The following is an 18,790-nucleotide window of genomic DNA, read 5'->3' as shown; positions in this document are numbered from 1 at the left end:
CGATTTTATTTATCCTTTCAAAAACCAGCTTTTGGTTGTGTTGATTTTTGCTATGGTCTCTTTTGTTTCTTTTGCATTTATTTCTGCTCTAATTTTTAAGATTTCTTTCGTTCTCCTAACCCTGGAGTTCTTCATTTCTTCCTTTTCTAGTTGCTTTAGGTGTAGAGTTAGGTTATTTATTTGACTTTTTTCTTGTTTCTTGAGGTGTGCCTGTATTGCTATGAACTTTCCCCTTAGGACTGCTTTTAAAGTGTCCTACAGGTTTTGGGTTGTTGTGTTTTCATTTTCTTTCGTTTCTATGCAAATTTTGATTTCTTTTTTGATTTCTTCTGTGATTTGTTGGTTATTCAGCAGCGTGTTGTTCAGCCTCCATATGTTGGAATTTTTAATAGTTTTTCTCCTGTAATTGAGATCTAATCTTACTGCATTGTGGTCAGAAAAGATGCTTGGAATGATTTCTATTTTTTTGAATTTACCAAGGCTAGCTTTATGGCCCAGGATGTGACCTATCCTGGAGAAGTTTCCATGTGCGCTTGAGAAAAAGGTGAAATTCATTGTTTTGGGATGAAATGTCCTATAGATATCAATTAGGTCTAACTGGTCTATTGTATCGTTTAAAGTTTGTGTTTCCTTGTTAATTTTCTGTTTAGTTGATCTATCCATAGGTGTGAGTGGGGTATTAAAGTCTCCCACTATTATTGTGTTATTGTTAATTTCTCCTTTCATACTTGTTAGCATTTGTCTTACATACTGCGGTGCTCCCGTGTTGGGTGCATATATATTTATAATTGTTATATCTTCTTCTTGGATTGATCCTTTGATCATTATGTAGTGACCTTCTTTGTCTCTTTTCACAGCCTTTGTTTTAAAGTCTATTTTATCTGATATGAGTATTGCTACTCCTGCTTTCTTTTGGTCCCTATTTGCATGGAAAATCTTTTTCCAGCCCTTCACTTTCAGTCTGTATGTGTCCCCTGTTTTGAGGTGGGTCTCTTGTAGACAACATATGTAGGGGTCTTGTTTTTGTATCCATTCAGCCAGTCCATTTTAAAGGAGATAAATCCTGGGTGTTCATTGTAAGGACTGATTCTAAAGCTGAAACTCCAATACTTTGGCCACCTCATGTGAAGAGATGACTCATTGGAAAAGCTTCTGATGCTGGGAGGGATTGTGGGCAGGAGGAGAAGGGGTCGGCAGAGGATGAGATGGCTGGATGGCATCACCGACTCGATGGACATGAGTTTGAGCAAACTCCGGGAGTTGGTGATGGACAGGGAGGCCTGGAATGCTGCAGTTCATGGGGTTACAAAGAGTCGGACACGACTGAGTGAATGGACTGAACTGACATCTAGGAGAAAATGTATGTGTAAAATCAATAATTTAATTATTTTTGAAGTTAATCAAATGCCAAGGGAAAAAATGTCAAGATATTAAAAGGTATAATATGTTTCTATGCAAAATTTGTGATATTACCAAACAATACATTTGGTAAAATTTATTATTTATTATTTTATTATTCAGTCAGTTCAGTTCAGTCGCTCAGTCATGTCCAACTCTTTGCAACCACATGGACTGTAGCACACCAGGCTTCGCTGTCCATCACCAGCTCCCAGAGCTTGCTCAAACTCATGTCCGTTTAGTCTGTGATGCCATTCAACCATCTCATCCTCTGTCATTCACTTTCTCCTCCACCCTTCAATCTTTCCCAGCATCAGGGTCTCTTCTAATGAGTCAGCCTTTCATATCAAGTGGCCAAAGTATTGGAGTTTCAGCTTCATCATCAGTCCTTCCAATGAATGTTCAGGATTGATTTTTTTTTAGGATTGACTGGTTTGATTTTATTATTTTTTTAATTTTATTTTATTTTTAAACTTTACAATATTGTATTAGTTTTGCCAAATATCAAAATGAATCCGCCACAGGTATACCCGCGTTCCCCATCCTGAACCCTCCACCCTCCTCCCTCCCCTCCCCTCCCTCTGGGTCGTCCCAGTGCACCAGCCCCAAGCCTCCAGTACTGTGCATCGAACCTGGACTGGTGACTCGTTTCATACATGATATTTTACATGTTTCAATGCTATTTTCCCAAATCTCCCCACCCTCTCCCTCTCCCACAGAGTCCATAAGACTGATCTATACATCGGTGTCTCTTTTCCTGTCTCGTACACCGGGTTATTGTTTCCATCTTTCTAAATTCCATATATATGTGTTATTATACTGTATTGGTGTTTTTCTTTCTGGCTTACTTCACTCTGTATAATGGGCTCCAGTTTCATCCATCTCATTAGAACTGATTCAAATGTATTCTTTTTAATGGCTGAGTAATACTCCATTGTGTATATGTACCACAGCTTTCTTATCCATTCATCTGCTGATGGGCATCTAGGTTGCTTCCATGTCCTGGCTATTATAAACAGTGCTGCGATGAACATTGGGGTACACGTGTCTCTTTCCCTTCTGGTTTCCTCAGTGTGTATGCCCAGCAGTGGGATTGCTGGATCATAAGGCAGTTCTATTTCCAGTTTTTTAAGGAATCTCCACACTGTTCTCCATAGTGGCTGTACTAGTTTGCATTCCCACCACCAGTATAAGAGGGTTCCCTTTTCCCCACACCCTCTCCAGCATTTATTGCTTGTAGACTTTTGGATCGCAGCCATTCTGACTGGTGTGAAATGGTACCTCATAGTGGTTTTGATTTGCATTTCTCTGATAATGAGTGATGTTGAGCATCTTTTCATGTGTTTGTTAGCCATCTGTATGTCTTCTTTGGAGAAATGTCTATTTAGTTCTTTGGCCCATTTTTTGATTGGGTCATTTATTTTTCTGGAGTTGAGCTGTAGGAGTTGCTTGCATATTTTTGAGATTAGTTGTTTGTCAGTTGCTTCATTTGCTATTATTTTCTCCCATTCTGAAGGCTGTCTTTTCACCTTGCTAATAGTTTCCTTTGTTGTGCAGAAGCTTTTAAGTTTAATTAGGTCCCATTTGTTTATTTTTGCTTTTATTTCCAATATTCTGGGAGGTGGGTCATAGAGGATCCTGCTGTGATGTATGTCGGAGAGTGTTTTGCCTATGTTCTCCTCTAGGAGTTCTGTAGTTTCTGGTCTTACGTTGAGATCTTTAATCCATTTTGAGTTTAATTTTTGTGTATGGTATTAGAAAGTGTTCTAGTTTCATTCTTTTACACGTGGTTGACCAGTTTTCCCAGCACCACTTGTTAAAGAGATTGTCTTTAATCCATTGTATATTCTTGCCTCCTTTGTCAAAGATAAGGTGTCCATATGTGCGTGGATTTATCTCTGGGCTTTCTATTTTGTTACATTGATCAATATTTCTGTCTTTGTGCCAGTACCATACTGTCTTGATAACTGTGGCTTTGTAGTAGAGCCTGAAGTCAGGCAGGTTGATTCCTCCAGTTCCATTCTTCTTTCTCAAGATACCTTTGGCTATTCGAGGTGTTTTGTATTTCCATACAAATTGTGAAATTATTTGTTCCAGCTCTGTGAAGAATACTGTTGGTAGCTTGATAGGGATTGCATTGAATCTATAAATTGCTTATAGACAAAATTTATTATTAGAGAAAAGGAATTTAATAAGCATTTTTTTGAGTACATTGTTATTGTAGAATGGGCAGCTAGTGAGAGGCTGGAACAGTTCTGCAAAGTGCAGAGGATGGAAATGGATGAAAAGGGGTCATCAAGAGTGGTACAATTATACAATGGGTAGGCAGATGTTATTGAATTATTTACTATTTTTTCACAAGTTATTCGATAGACATGAGTTTGAGTAAACTCCGGGAGTTGGTGATGGACAGGGAGGCCTGGCGTGCTGCCATTCATGGGATCACAAAGAGTCGGACACGACTGAACTGAACTGAACTGGAGTCTGAATGTCAAAAGATTATTGTTAATTTAAAAAAAAAAAAATATATATATATATATATATATATATATATATATGTATATCTTAAGTAAAGGAATTCAGCACTTTTCTATGTTGGGAAGATGCAAGAGCCTGGGCTCACTAAAATCATTTCTTTGATAAGCACCTTAATTATCTGTAGCCAGTATCCTGTGTTTTCACATTCCGAGTTTCCTCAGGGCTCAGTGTAAGGAGTGGCTGCAGTCCGATGGCTACTAGATGCAAGGTATTTTTTCCTTCCTCAGTGAGAGGAACTCTTTTAATGTGACCAGTTCGTGATGATGTTTCTCATTTAAATATAATTTTTACACATTTTATCTCTTTATTTTTGAAGTATTAGTAACTTAATTTTTGTTATTATGTTAAGTAATTTAGTTGTAAAAGAAGATACGGTTTAAATAATAATTTTAAATGGACAAACAACAGATTCTGGTCTGTGTATAATAGTATCTCATTGTGGTTTAAATTGCATCTCCTTTTCTTGGACTCCAAAATCAATGCAGATGGTTACTGCAACCATGAAATTTAACGGTGCCACCCCACTCCAGTACTCTTGCCTGGAAATTCCCATGGATGGAGGAGCCTGGTGGGCTGCAGTCCATGGGGTCGCTAAGAGTCGGAGACAACTGAGCAACTTCACTTTCACTTCTCACTTTCATGCATTGGAGAAGGAAATGGCAACCCACTCCAGTGTTCTTGCTGGAGAATCCCAGGGACGGGGGAGCCTGGTGGGCTACCGTCTATGGGGTTGCACAGAGTCGGACACGACTGAAGCAACTTAGCAGCAGCAGCAGCAGCAGCTCTTTGAAAGAAAAGTTATAACAACTCTAGACAGCATATTAAAAAGCAGAGACATTACTTTGCCAACAAAGGTCCATCTAGTCAAAGCTATGGTTTTTGCAGTAGTCATGTATGGATATGATTTTGGACCATAAACAAGGCTGAGCACTTAAGAACAGATGCTTTCAAACTGTGGTGTTGGAGAAGACTCTTGAGAATCCCTTGGACTGCAGGGAGATCAAACCAGTCAATCCTAAAGGAAATCAATCCTAAATATTCATTGGAAGGACTGACACTGAAGCTGAAACTCCAATACTTTGGCCACCTGATGTGAAGAGTTGACTCATTTGAAAAGACCCTGATCCTGGGAAAGATTGAAGGCAGGATGAGAAAGGGATGACAGAGGACGAAATGGTTGGATGGCATCACCGACTCAATGGACATGAGTTTGAGTAAACTCTGGGAGTTGGTGATGGACAGGGAAGCCTGGCATGCCGCAGTCTATGGGGCTGCAAGGAGTCAGCGACAACTGAGCAATTGAACAACATACATGAATAGTCTTAGAGACATATAAGAACAAAGGTTGTAAAGAGAAAATAAATAAACATAAAATTAGAATTCCGTATAGATTAATAAAAAATTAAATGTTTAAAAAAAAGTAAATTTAATTATCCCAAATATCTATTATATTTCTTTTGCTTACTAGTTTAATTGGCAAGTGACAGTAGGGAATAATTATCAGGTCACAAAAGTCTAGTTTGAATGAAAACTTTTTAATTCACTGTAACAAACAAATAGAAATTTTGGTTTATATGAGACTATTCTTACTTAAGACTATAATAAACTTATTAACAAGCATTTCCCTAAATGCTCCCAAACATGGGAGCACACAAATTGGATCTATCAAAGTAAATAAAATTAGAACAGTTTAAGAAAATGATTGTCCTTATTTTTTGTCTTTTTACTTATTTGAACAAAATACTTTTACACAGCAAGTTTAACTGGAGGTGATTTCGCCAGAGAGAAGACAGCCCTTGGAGTGTCACTTGTAAACTATTCCTTTCCTGCTTGGGGATTCAGATAAATACCCCTTTGGCCATTCTTATTTCTAACTCCCACTAGCTCAGGTGATTTTAGAATTAATATTTAATTATTATTATTTTTAATATAATAATAAAATAAAAAATAAAATAAAAATATTATTATTAATATTTAATTAATTAATCATTGCGTCACCTAGACATTCCAAAGGCCACACCTAAGAGATCCCCCTTGGTCTTTACAAAACTCAGTGTTGAAAACAGTTCTTGAAAACTAAGTCCAACTTCAGATGGTGACTATGTGATATAAAAGCTGTGCCCTTACCACTTCCTAGGCTGCCAAGGGCAAGGAATCAAACCAGCCAACTGCCTAAACGTAGCTGCTCTGTGGAATGGTTAAACTCAAATAATACTATGTGTGGCTGGGATGTGATACTGGACACAAAGAAAACTAAGGTGTATTTGAGACGCACTGAAAGAAAACTGCTCTCTGGCCATATAAGTTTATTAGTGTAGAATTCAGTGAAACATATCATCACTGGGATTTTATAAATTCTCCCACGATAAAAGACTTAGAAACCACTTTTCTTGGTAGATGAATCATCTTCCTTCTTAATAGATGAATCTAAATAAAAGTTCTGCAGTCACATTGGAAAGCAGAGTGCCTTCTCCAACAGGATGTACAGGTAATCTGCTTTGGGGAAGTGGGGAGGATTCTGAGGTGGGTTTATGGCTAAGGAGTTAATGAGTAGGAATCAGAACTTCCCTTTGGCCGAGCTTTGGACTTGCTGGGAATGGACAGGACCAGGAAACTGACTGAGCCACCTCAATAAGTCCTGTGGGTAACCGAAGACCAGACTTCCAGGTGTGAGGACAAAGCTGGAAATCACTGGAAACTATTCAGCATTCAGGCGAAAAGAGCCTTGTTGTAATCAAGACCCAAAGACTTATGAGAAACAGAGTCGAGAGACATAAACAGAATCTGGCCATGGAGGAGAAATTTGGGATATGGAGAGTGAGGACAGTTTCTAAGGACGAAAGACAAAAGTTCATCTAATATCTAAATATCTGCAAAAGAGGAATATGAGTGAATGTTCTATTCCTATTTTAAACAGGCCTCTGAATGTGAGCAGAAAAAATGGGTAGAGATTTCCTCCTAAGGGAGAGACAGTAGCTGCAGTGGGTATTTCCAACAGAAGGTAAGAGCTCTGAGTCAAACTCCTACTGTCCTACAGGATTAATTTCCAAACCTGTTTGCTACACTGTATTGGAGGGAGGTCCAGAATGTGTGGTACTGGGCAGAGTCCTCTTTCCTGGCTGCTACTCTTTCCTGCAGCATGAAACCTCTCAAGCACTCCTCTTGCTGACTTTCCTAGAGATTTTAACCTGACCTGGGAACACATCCAACCCAATAATGCTCCTCCAGGTGGGCCCAGGGATTCACACTGAGTCCCACCCACTTTTTTCCCCCAGTCATCTCTTTAGTCTTACAGCTATACATACAGTAGAAAATACTTATATAAATATATATATGTATGTATATATGTGTGTGTATATATATATATATATATATAGTGGAAATACTTTTATTTCCTCCTTTCTAAGTGAAAGTACCCACAGTAATTACAAATTTCTCTCCTCCAAAATAATTCTAAAATTTACTTTACAACTGTGTTCATACACTTCTCTTGGTAAAGGTATATAAGGTATATAAAGTATATACAGGTATGTAAAGTTGAGTACAACAGCAGTATTAACAGAAACAACTTTAGTCTTTAACAGAGCTTCACCATATGTGAGAATTTAGGTGACTTTTGCCTAGACTTACAATCTCAAATAATAGCAGTAATGGACAGTTAGGAGTAGATGCTTTTTAAAAACTTTATATATAATCTCATATTTAATCCTAGAACCTTTCTTAGTACTGTTATTAATATTCATTTTAAACATAAGGAAATCCAAGCAAGGAGTTTTATGCATCATGTACAAAGTCATGTACCTAATTAGAGGTAGAGCTGAAATTTGAACCTAGTCTGATGCAGTAGCCCACATTTTTAGCCACTATCTCTGATGCCCATTTATTCCCTAGGTGTCAGCATCTTAGATCTGATTTTGTGCTCGGTTACTCAGTCACCCACCAGGTTCTTCTATTCATGGAATTTTCCAGGCAAGAATACTGGAGCAGGTTGCCATTATGTTAAACCAAATATAACTTGATTTTTCTCTGAGCCTTTGAATACAAACTTCATGTTCATGCAAACTGAATATTTGTCAGAAACATTTTCCAAGTGCAATCATATTGCTTTCTTAAGGATATTGTCAAATTCACTCAATGTAATGTCATTATTGGCCCTCACTAAATCTCAATTTGAGTTCCCATTGTAGTAATTACAGTTATATATTTACTCTTCATATGCATATTCTTCAATGGATATCATATCTTGATCATCTTTTTGTTTCAAGTGATTGACACAAACTGAGGTCATAATAGAAAGCAAAAACATTTACAAATAATGGTGATATGAACAGAGGACAAATACAATGGAAAAATTCCAGTGTAGCCTGAGGTCACCGAGGAAAACCCCCTGTTATCAGGGGAGGGGAGAGGTCTGGGGAAAAAGACTTTTGGCTCCCATGCCTGTTTATATTATTTCTAGGGAAAGGCCTTTGTAAATGGACTTGAGGAACCACAGCACTGTCACAGAGTTCATCCTCCTTGGACTGTCTGCCAACCCTCACACCCAGGCTCTGCTCTTTGTGCTATTCCTGGGGATTTACCTTCTGACAATAATGGGGAACTTGATGATGTTGCTGGTGATCAAGGCTGATTCCCACCTCCACACGCCCATGTACTTCTTCCTGAGCCACCTCTCTTTCGTTGATATCTGCTTCTCTTCAGTCACAGTGCCCAAGATGTTGGAGAACCTCCTGTCTCGAAGGAAAACAATATCGGTAGAGGGCTGCCTAGCTCAGGTCTTCTTTGTGTTTGTTGCTGCAGGGACCGAAGCCTGTCTGCTCTCAGTGATGGCCTATGACCGCTATGCTGCGATCTGCCACCCTCTACTCTATGGACAGATCATGAGTAAAAAGCTGTACATTCAGCTTGTGTGGGGCTCGTGGGGCCTGGGCTTTCTGGACGCACTCATCAACATCTTCCTAGCTGTGAACATGATCTTCTGTGAGGCCAAAATCATCCCTCACTACAGCTGTGAAATGCCCTCTCTCCTCTCCCTGTCTTGCTCTGATATCTCCAGAAACCTCATTGCCTTGCTCTGTTCCACTCTGCTGCATGGGCTGGGAACCTTCCTTTTGGTCTCCCTATCCTATGCCCACATTATCACCACCATCCTGAGCATCAGCTCTACCTCAGGCAGAAGCAAGGCCTTCTCCACCTGCTCTTCCCACCTCACTGCAGTGACACTGTACTTTGGCTCAGGTTTGTTCCGCCATCTTATGCCAAATTCAGGATCCCCTGCAGAACTGGTCTTCTCTGTGCAGTATACTGTCATCACGCCCATGCTGAATCCCCTCATTTACAGTCTGAAAAACAAGGAGGTGAAGGTGGCTCTGAAAAGAACTTTGGAAAAGTATTTGCAGCATATCAGGTGCTGAAATGAAAATATAGGATAGTGAAGAACTGGAATAAATCTGCATAGAAAAGGACATCAGGTGAGTTTGCAGTAGTAAGGAGCACTCTTGAGTACTCACAACGTCAGATGCTACAACCTACATTAGAAATACATGAGAGAATGGCATAAAGTTATAGGAAGGAAAGCTCCCTTTATTTTCTTTTAAAATAATCACCTTGTCTAGAAAACTTTGTTATGAACAAATTGATCCATTTTTCTCATTCTGAAACATCTGTTTTAGTAAAATTATTAGTTTCATGAATCTATCATTATTTTTACTAACTGGAGAATATGCTAAAAGCCATAGATTTGATAAGAATGTAGGGTCCTGGATCTTTAAGAGAAAAAAGTCATAGGTAAGGGTAGAGGGTTGAAAATAAAAGAAGTCCAATTGGGTGGCCATAGAAGACAGGCTTAAAAAGCTAAAAGCTCTGCAGAGAGACAATGAATGTATAGAGATGGAGCTCAGACTCGGATAAAATTTCTAAGAACTCATGTATGTGCAGTGAAAAGTGAAAGTGAAAGTTGCTCAGTCATGTCCAACTCTTTGCAATCCCATGGACTATACAGTTCATGGAATTCTCCAGGCCAGAATACTGGAGTGGGTAGCCTATCCCTTTTCCAGTGGATCTTACCGACTCAGGAATCAAACCAGGGTCTCCTGCATTGCAGGTGGATTCTTTTCCAACTGAGCTATCAAGAAAGCCCTCATGTATGTGCATAGTGCTGGCCAAATCACCAGTGTAAGAGGCTATAAGGAGGCGCTGTGGCTCTAGAAACTTTATTTCTCACATAGTCATTATTCAGACTTGCATATTCTCCAATTAGCTGATCTCATCAAGATCTTCCCCGTGTAGAGTGTAGGCAATGTGCCTTAGACAAATAATTTGATCTTATGACACAGGAGTCCTGAAACCATCTTTGTCCCTCACCTCTCAGCTGTCAAACAACTGGTCACTGTGTAGGGGCTTATGGTTTGCTGGTTTTAAGGCACTGCATCAATCTCACATAATTCATTGGTACCTATAAGACATAAGACCTGTAAGACATAAATCAATTCTCATGCTGCTTCTGCTTTGTTTAATCTGTATTTTGCAATCATCTAAATAACTGTAAAATGAAGAAGAATACATTTGAATCAGTTCTAATGAGATGGATGAAACTGGAGCCTATTATACAGAGTGAAGTAAGCCAGAAAGAAAAACACCAATACAGTATACTAATGCATATATATGGAATTTAGAAAGATGGTAACAACAACCCTCGGAGAAGGCAATGGCACCCCACTCTGGTACTCTTGCCTGGGAAGTCCCATGGATGGAGGAGCCTGGTGGGCTGCAGTCCATGGGGTCGCTGAGGGTCGGACACGACTGAGCGACTTCACTTTCACTTTTCCATTTCATGCATTGGAGAAGGAAATGGCAACCCATTCCAGTGTTCTTGCCTGGAGAATCCCAGGGACGGGGGAGCCTGGTGGGCTGTCGTCTATGGGGTCACACAGAGTCGGACACAACTGAAGTGACTTAGCAGCAGCAACAACCACCCTGTATGCGAGGCAGCAAAAGAGACACAGATGTATAGAACAGTCTTTTGGACTCTGTGGGAGAGGGAGATGGGAGATGATTTGGGAGAATGGCATTAAAACATGTATAATATCATATAAGAAACAAATTGCCAGTCCAGGTTCGATGCAGGATACAGGAAGCTTGGGGCTGGTGCACTGGGATGACCCAGAGGGATGGTATGGGAAGGGAGGTGGGAGGGGGGTTCAGGATGGGGAACACGTGTACACCCTTGGCGGATGCATGTTGATGTATGGCAAAACCAATACAATATTGTAAAGTAATTAGCCTCCAATTAAAATAAATAAATTCACACACACACACACACACAAAAACTACAGTTTCTTGTGAATATGGGAAAGTGAGCTGTCAGGTGAATTACATCTTGCTAAACACCTTCCTTGATAATTTCCTAATAAAGTATCCCTCCAGTTTAAGTGGCCAATAGGCAAAGACTTCTCAGCTTGCCTACTTTTCTTTTCTTAGCCACACCTCAAGACATGTGGGATCTTAGTTCCCTTGAACCCACACCCTCTGCAGGGGAAGCACAGAGTCTTAACTGCCGGACTGCTAGGTAAGTTCCTCAGCTTGCCTGCTTTTAAAACCCACACTATTCCAGGGTTTACAGTAAGAACTTCAATCGTAAAGTTCTATAGCTTATATTTGTGAGATTCACCTAGGAGTTCTACAGCCTTCACTCTTCTAAGTTCAAAATTTGGCTTCAGATTTGACCTCAGAGACTACAGCTCTCTTGCACTGCTAAGTTTCATCAGCTCCACCAGCTTCTCTGGCTTCCCTTCAGCTAGATTCTATCTGAAAATCACTTGCTTCACTGATATTCTTTGCCTGGTATATAGACTCACAAGAGTGTTAAATGAAGAATAGTTTCTGTGAATTGGCTTGGGATGACATGAGAGAAATTTCTCCTGTGCTCCTGTCAGAATTTGAAAGTGGCAGGACCAAGGCAGCTTTCAACTTCTTCACCTGAGTTAGTCAGTTTTCTCTCCCTTGTGATATTTGTAAATAGAAAACCTAACATGTACACTTTATTGAATTCACCTGAAGAATTATTGATTTCCCTGTGAGTAGTGGTCACCTGACCAAAGATGACTTCTTATATCACAGTGAGACTAGACTCAAAAGATGAGCTTTATGCCACAAAAACCCAGACCTCTACAATTTCTCTAAAATTTTCCTTCATTCCCACCTGGGACTTCCAGCTTCTGTTTTCTTTTCCTTCTCCAGCCTTCTGCACCTGGCTTTCTCAAGCACTTTCTTTTATCTTAAGTTCTCCCATCATCTTTTCCTTGTGCTGCAGTCTGAGTTTCACACACTAAGAACTTTATGGGTGTCTCTCTCCTTTGAAGCTCTTAGCATCTACCAAATAAATCCTATCTATGCTTTTTAGAGTTAAGCACAAACTGGTTATGTGATCTGCATTGATCTGGGGAGCTTAAAGCAAGAGCTTGAAGAGCCCCATTCTGGGGAGGAATAGGAAAAAGCATAACATAGTTGATAAACTTTAGTAGCCTGACATCCTCCTCCTTCTTTTAGACTCTAAATACATGTGCTAAAAATAGTTCACCTTTCTGCTATTATTAAGCACCTTAGTCATCAACAATATTCTGGTCATTAACAAAATTCATGGTTAAAGGAGACCAGGAAGAGCAGGATCCGGTGAAGCTTATAAGGAGAATATTAAGATATGCAAAGTCTGTCTTTCATGAATACAAACCACATGTCCTCCATCCCTTCTCTCATTTTCCACTTCTGTCTTTTTCAAGTTGTGCTTGGGATACCCATATTCCGTATACTCTTCTGAGTTTCTTATATTTCCAATAATTGTTACCCAGACCATTTCTGCCTTCCAACTCTATACTTGTCTCTCTTTCTATTTTCATTAAGCTGTCCATCCAGTCATTAATGTAATTAGTGGATATTTTGTGTGTGATTACACTTAGTAGCCTGGAGAAGGAAGTGGCAGCCCACTCCAGTGTTCTTGCCTGGAGAATTCCATGGACAGAGGAGCCTGGTGGGCTGCAGCCCATGGAGTCGCAAAGAGTCAGACACAACTGAGCAACCTTCACATATACTTAGTAGATAAATCTGGAGACTGTTTTCTTAGAATATCTTTTTGGGAATGATGTAAAATCATTGGATATAAATGAATTAATAATTTATAATGGCATTTATGTTCTTTTGCTTTCTGAATTTGTTGAATTTTAAATTTAGGCAAATGTTAATTTAAGTAAAATGAATTCACAGTAGTGTAAACACAAGTAAAAAATAATATGGTAGAAAGTGATAATTATTTTTTATTATTCTTCAGTGATCCAGAAATGCAATATCTTGCTCTTCTTCTCTTTAAGATAATATCTGACATGAACATTTATAAGATATTAAGAGCTGACCTATTTTAAGAAGTGCTCACACACAGTTACCCAGCGAATTGGTAAATAGCACATTTCTATTAAGAGGATCACCTTGAGCTTTATGTTCTTATCTTCCCCTCTTCTCTATGTAAGCATCAAAACTTCTCTCTACCTTTTTCTGAATTTCAAAATAAGCATTCAACTTTAATGTGAATTGAAGCCACTGTGTTCCCTTTCAAGGTAAGTGACAAGAATTTGAAATTAGTATATAACTTTCACTGCAAGGTTGAAATGAAGTTCTGTCTTTGCATGCTCACAGTCAGAGGATCTATGTTGGGAGTCAGAGGGAGAAAATCATAGAATCTTACAACTTGGGCTTCCACTTGCCTTGCTGATGGGCTTTGTGAGATGTTAGCAGAAGACAGAGGTTTTCAAATATTGGATCTTTCACGGTTTCTCCAAAGTCCTTTGGATATCCTAGAGTTATCTCAGGCTGAGTGCTGGAAATAAAACTTGGATAGTAACTAGGTCTACACTGAGAGTAAATATGGAAAACTGGAGAATAAATGTGGAGCAAATGTGGCCAAACTGTGTCTGACCAAAATTGGAAAGTAAATTACAAATTTTGAGAAATTTTCCAGTTAAAGTGAATGGACTGGATTGACCACTTTGCTACTGAAGAACACAAAGAATTGTTTATTTCTGTAAGATTTTACAAACTCAAAGACAGGAAAAATTGACTTTTCCATTTGGTTATCATTCCATTATTCATCTTTACTGAAGAGTAAATATTAATTTAGGTCACCATGTTGGACTACAACTTACTCACCAGATAGAATCAAGAGGTAATTTCAATATGGGTTCTGATAAGGGGTGAAAGTATAAGAACTTGTCTAAACAGAAATAGAAAAATAAAGGAAATTTAGGAAAAGCAGGGCATTGGCTAGCCCAGCAAGAATTAAATCTACTCTGGTAAGTTCTTTGGGCAAGAACAACTGAGACTTTGGTGAGATTCCCAGCGTGAAAGCTTGGGAAATTCGAAGCTGATTCCCAGTTCTAGTTGACAGATCAAGATTTCAGTGAGGAATTATCATACCAGGAAAGAGCACTCATGACAGAACAGAGTCTGAGATTTCACGCTGGCTACAAAGAAATTAACCAGTGCAAGAACTCAACCCTGGATTCTGGGAAAATGTAACTGGAAAAACAGGACAAATAAGTGTATTGACACAACAATTCAGTAAAGGTTAAGCAAGGTCTTTTTGCCCAATCAATTGTAAGTAAGCCTAGCACAAAATAAATCTATAATACTTTGAGTAATTAGATATATGACAGAACTGATGAAATAATGCATAACTGAATGAAACAGATGGTTTCCTTGCTGAATTGACAGGATGGAAAATGGAGTGGACAAATGAAATATTAAGTGACTAAACAAATTAGTAACTGATCAATAAATTATCTGATGGATAGATGAATAATTGTCATGTTTTTAAGCAACCTTCTGAATGTGGCCCAAAATGAGCTAGTAGGTACTCCTCAGAGGGAATGAATCTTTAGGTGCCAGCTAGTACAATAGAAAGTAAGTCCTCTGCAATCACAAAACCCCACAGAGCCTTCCTTTTCTTTACAACTTCCCAGTCATCCTCAAGTTGTTTATTTCTGAAACCAGAGATCACACTGGTATGGGGAGGGCAGGGAGGAGGCGGGTATTCCTCAAACAAAGCACACACAATATCTTCTAAACCAGTTTCATTATTTCTACATTCAACAAATATTGAGGACCCATCATATGCCTCTCATTCTGCTGTAGTTCAAGATTTAAGATAATTAAGATGGTTGAATACCAAATCTGTTCTCCATAAGCAAGCAATATGCTTGGAGAAAAAGGAAATAGTACTCACACATTCTGCTGAAAACCAGAGCAATAGATATCCAAACGAAGGTTGAAAGAGTTTACAGAATAAGGAGTAAAAGAGAACACAGAGTGGGGATAAGTAAACAGGTTTAAGAAAATGGATATCAGCTGGTCAGAACATAAAAATCAAAGATAATGATAGCTTCATAGACCTGCTGCTGCTGCTAAGTTGCTTCAGTCGTGTCCGACTCTGTATGAATGTAAATCTTACCCACTCACTTACTCTTTCAATAGCAGCAAGTTACTGCAAAATTTTCAGATTGAATTTCCTTCTTCTAAAATTTGAGATAATTCAGCACTTATAGTTTTGTTGTGATCTTCCAGTAGAGGGAAAGCTAAATGTTTGATAATACCTAGACATAACTGACACACACACACACACAAAATGACAGATATCATTCTTTTCTATAATCTGTGTAGGAAGAGAAGGAAGACATATATAAGGGAGGAGGTAGAAATTATAGTGAATATTCAAGAGCAATGGGATTTGGGTCAAAATTTAAAGAGAAAAAATTTCAAAGACTATCAGTTGAAGGCAGAGAATAGAAGAGTAATGAGGTCACCAGAATAAATACAATCTGACAATTGGTGCCCTGATTCTGCAACTGGGGCCATACCAGAACCACCCGGGTTTACTGGTTTTGACCAGTAGTGTTACAGAATAAAAGCAAGGGATGGTAGGGAATTTCCTAGGGGTCCAGTGGTTAGGACTCTGCGTTTTCACTGCAGAGGGTGTGAATTCAATCCCTGGTCAAGGAACTAAGATCCTGCAAGCCATGCAGTACAGCTGGGAAAAAAAAAAATCACAAGGGATAGTTCAAGATGAAACCAGTTAGTCATAGACTAGACTGAAAAATTAAATAAAGTTCTCCAGAGCTATTTTGGTAGAGGAGCCACAAAGGGAAAGAACATAGATAGATGGACTGGCTCATGTTTCCAGGAGTTAAACAGCTGGCAATTGAGTCAAAGAAGAATTTGGGGAAAGGAGGAAGACTTTTTTTTTAACTCCTTGTAAAAGATGAGCAGGCTGAAGAGAGACATATGTGTGCATGGAATGAAATAAGAACTCTGAGATGGCATGAAGAGGAGGTGAATACTTCACACTTCTTTCTACTTTCATTCCAGTGGAACACCTTCTCTCATGGCTTTAGGAAACCATAGCACCATTACAGAACCTCCTAACCCTGATAGGGAATCTGATGATGATGACTGTCATCAGGATGGAATCATACCTCCATTCACCCATGTACTTCTTCCTCAGTCACCTCTCTTTCCTGGATCTTTGTTTAACTTCAGTCACTGTGCCCAAGATGCTAGAGAATCTCCCGTCTCAGAAGAAATCAATTTCAGTAGAAGGTTGCCTTGCCCAGGCTTTTTTTGTGTTTTCCATGGCAGGGACGGAAATCTTCATGCTCTCTGTCATGGCTTATGACCACTACACTGCCATCTGTCACCCTTTGCTCTATGGCCAGCTGATGAGTAAACAGCTATGTTTGCATGTGATCTAGTATGGCTCTCCTGGAAACTGGGCTTTCTGGATGCTCTCATTAACACCCTCATGACTTTGAGCTTGGACTTCTGTGGGGCACATGTCATGCCTCACTTCAGCTGTGAGCTGCCATCTCTATTCTCTCTCTTGCTCTGATATCTCCATCAACTTTTCAGTCCTGGGGTTCTCCACCATTGTGCATGCTTCTGGAACTTTACTCCTGGTCTTCTTCTCATATACCCGCATTGTCTCCACCATCCTGAACATCAGCTCCACTGCAGGCAGAAGGAAGGCCTTCTCTACCTGTTCTTCCCACCTCACTGCAGTGAGCTTCTTCTATGGATCTGCTTTTCTTCGCTATCTCATGCCAACCTTAAGTTCCCTGCTGGAGTTGACTTTTTCCCTGCAGTACAGTGTGGTCACTCCCCTAGTGAATCCCCTTGACTACAGCCTGAAGAACAAGGAAGTAAAAGAATCTTCTGAAAAGAATGTGGCAAAAAGGTTTATAGCATTTCAGACAGCAGAGAACAGGTAGGGAATGACTGGGAAATGCAAAAGCATCTCATCAGATGTTTGAATAACAAGTTGAGGAAAACTTTTCTTAGTTCATAACAGATATGACAAAATATCTTACAAGAACCTGTTTCATTTGAAATTATTGAGAAAATCCAAGAGCTACTTGCTGTTTTTGTTCAGTCAATTTGCTCAGGGACAAAGCAATGGATCAGTTAATTATTTCAGTCCAGGAGATTGAGATAATTTGGTACAGATTAATTCTCTTTTTTATTTATGAAATATTCCCATTGAGATTAGCACTGAGAAAATTGTCTAGAACCTGAATTCTTATCTGAATCTGAGATTTATAGGGGGAGTTTTACTAGAAATAAAAGAGGCAAGGTCACTGATAATAAAGAGTCATAAATTTTAGACTCAGGGTTGGGATTGAGCTTAAATTGGAGAGGGATTTGGAGAAAATATAGAAGCCAGGAATTACTGAGAGAGGGGGTATGCTATTAAAGCTAAGCAGATGTTACCCATTCTCTGTACCTTTCCTGGCACCTTTGACTGGTGGCAAAATGGAAGGAATCCACTCTGAGGATGGCTCAGCCCTGCTGTCTCACTGGGGGCACCACTGTTAGGTGCTGAGGAAGCACTGAGGCCAGGTGGCAGGCCATGAGCATGGAAAAGTGCCGCTGATGCTGGGAGTACTGAAGGGACGCTACCTTTCCTCCATCAGAACCATATTAGCTGTCTCTTTTAGTTTCTGCCCATACTTCTTCTTACTGGCTGAGGCTAATCAGAAGCCAGCAGTAATAGAAATGTGCTTGGGAAATGTCCTCTGTAGCGGTCTAGTCCTAGTAATATAAAACCAAGTATACAAGACAAGCGTGGGATTGAGAGCTAACAGAAAGCTACCTAGTGTACCAAATAATCGTGTATATATGATCCGCTTCAGGCAAAAGAGAGAGAGAGAACATGAGCAAGAGAGAATGAGAGGGAAGACAGTTTAACCAGATGAGAGAACATGAGCCAGAATGGAGAATGGTAATAATAAGGGGAAATTAAAGAAAGAGAATTTTCCACAGTTTATTGTGATCCACACAGTCAAAGGCTTTGGCATAGTCTATAAAGCAGAAATAGATGTTTTTTCTGGAACTCTCTTGCTTTTTCCATGATCCAGTGGATGTTTGCAATTTGATCTCTGGTTCCTCTGCCTTTTCTAAAATCAGCTTGTACATCAGGAAGTTCACAGTTCACATATTGCTAAAGCCTGGCTTGGAGAATTTTGAGCATTACTTTACTAGTGTGTGAGATGAGTGCAATTGTGCGGTAGTTTGAGCATTCTTTGGCATTGCCTTTCTTTGGGATTGGGATGAAAACTGACTTTTTCCAGTCCTGTGGCCACTGCTGAGTTTTCCAAATTTGCTGGCATATTGAGTGCAGCACTTTCACAGCACCATCTTTCAGGATTTGAAATAGCTCAACTGGAATTCCATCACCTCCACTAGCTTTGTTCGTAGTGATGCTTCCTAAGGCCCACTTGACTTCACATTCCAGGATGTCTGGCTCTAGATCAGTGAT

At 39.5% G+C, this 18,790-nt stretch overlaps 1 protein-coding gene and 1 pseudogene across 1 annotated transcript; both read left to right on the top strand.

Annotated features, from left to right (window-relative positions):
- The first annotated feature begins 8,411 nt into the window (after positions 1 to 8,411).
- Positions 8,412 to 9,351, top strand: LOC133248819 (olfactory receptor 8S1-like). The gene has a single exon (XM_061419124.1). The coding sequence runs from the start codon at positions 8,412 to 8,414 to the stop codon at positions 9,348 to 9,350; it is 939 nt and encodes a 312-aa protein (XP_061275108.1). The 3' UTR covers position 9,351.
- A 3,222-nt stretch (positions 9,352 to 12,573) lies between these two features.
- Positions 12,574 to 17,243, top strand: LOC133248663 (olfactory receptor 8S1-like; annotated as a pseudogene).
- Positions 17,244 to 18,790: the final 1,547 nt, after the last annotated feature.

The sequence above is a fragment of the Bos javanicus genome, chromosome 5, assembly GCF_032452875.1.
Source record: "Bos javanicus breed banteng chromosome 5, ARS-OSU_banteng_1.0, whole genome shotgun sequence".
Lineage (NCBI taxonomy): Eukaryota > Metazoa > Chordata > Mammalia > Artiodactyla > Bovidae > Bos > Bos javanicus.
The sequence above is the reverse complement of the archived record's forward strand: the minus strand, read 5'-3'. Positions and strand labels throughout refer to the sequence as shown.

Bases quoted from the DNA above. Each gene is read 5' to 3' on its own strand.
- LOC133248819 (XM_061419124.1), top strand. From the start codon at position 8,412: ATGGACTTGAGGAACCACAGCACTGTCACAGAGTTCATCCTCCTTGGA.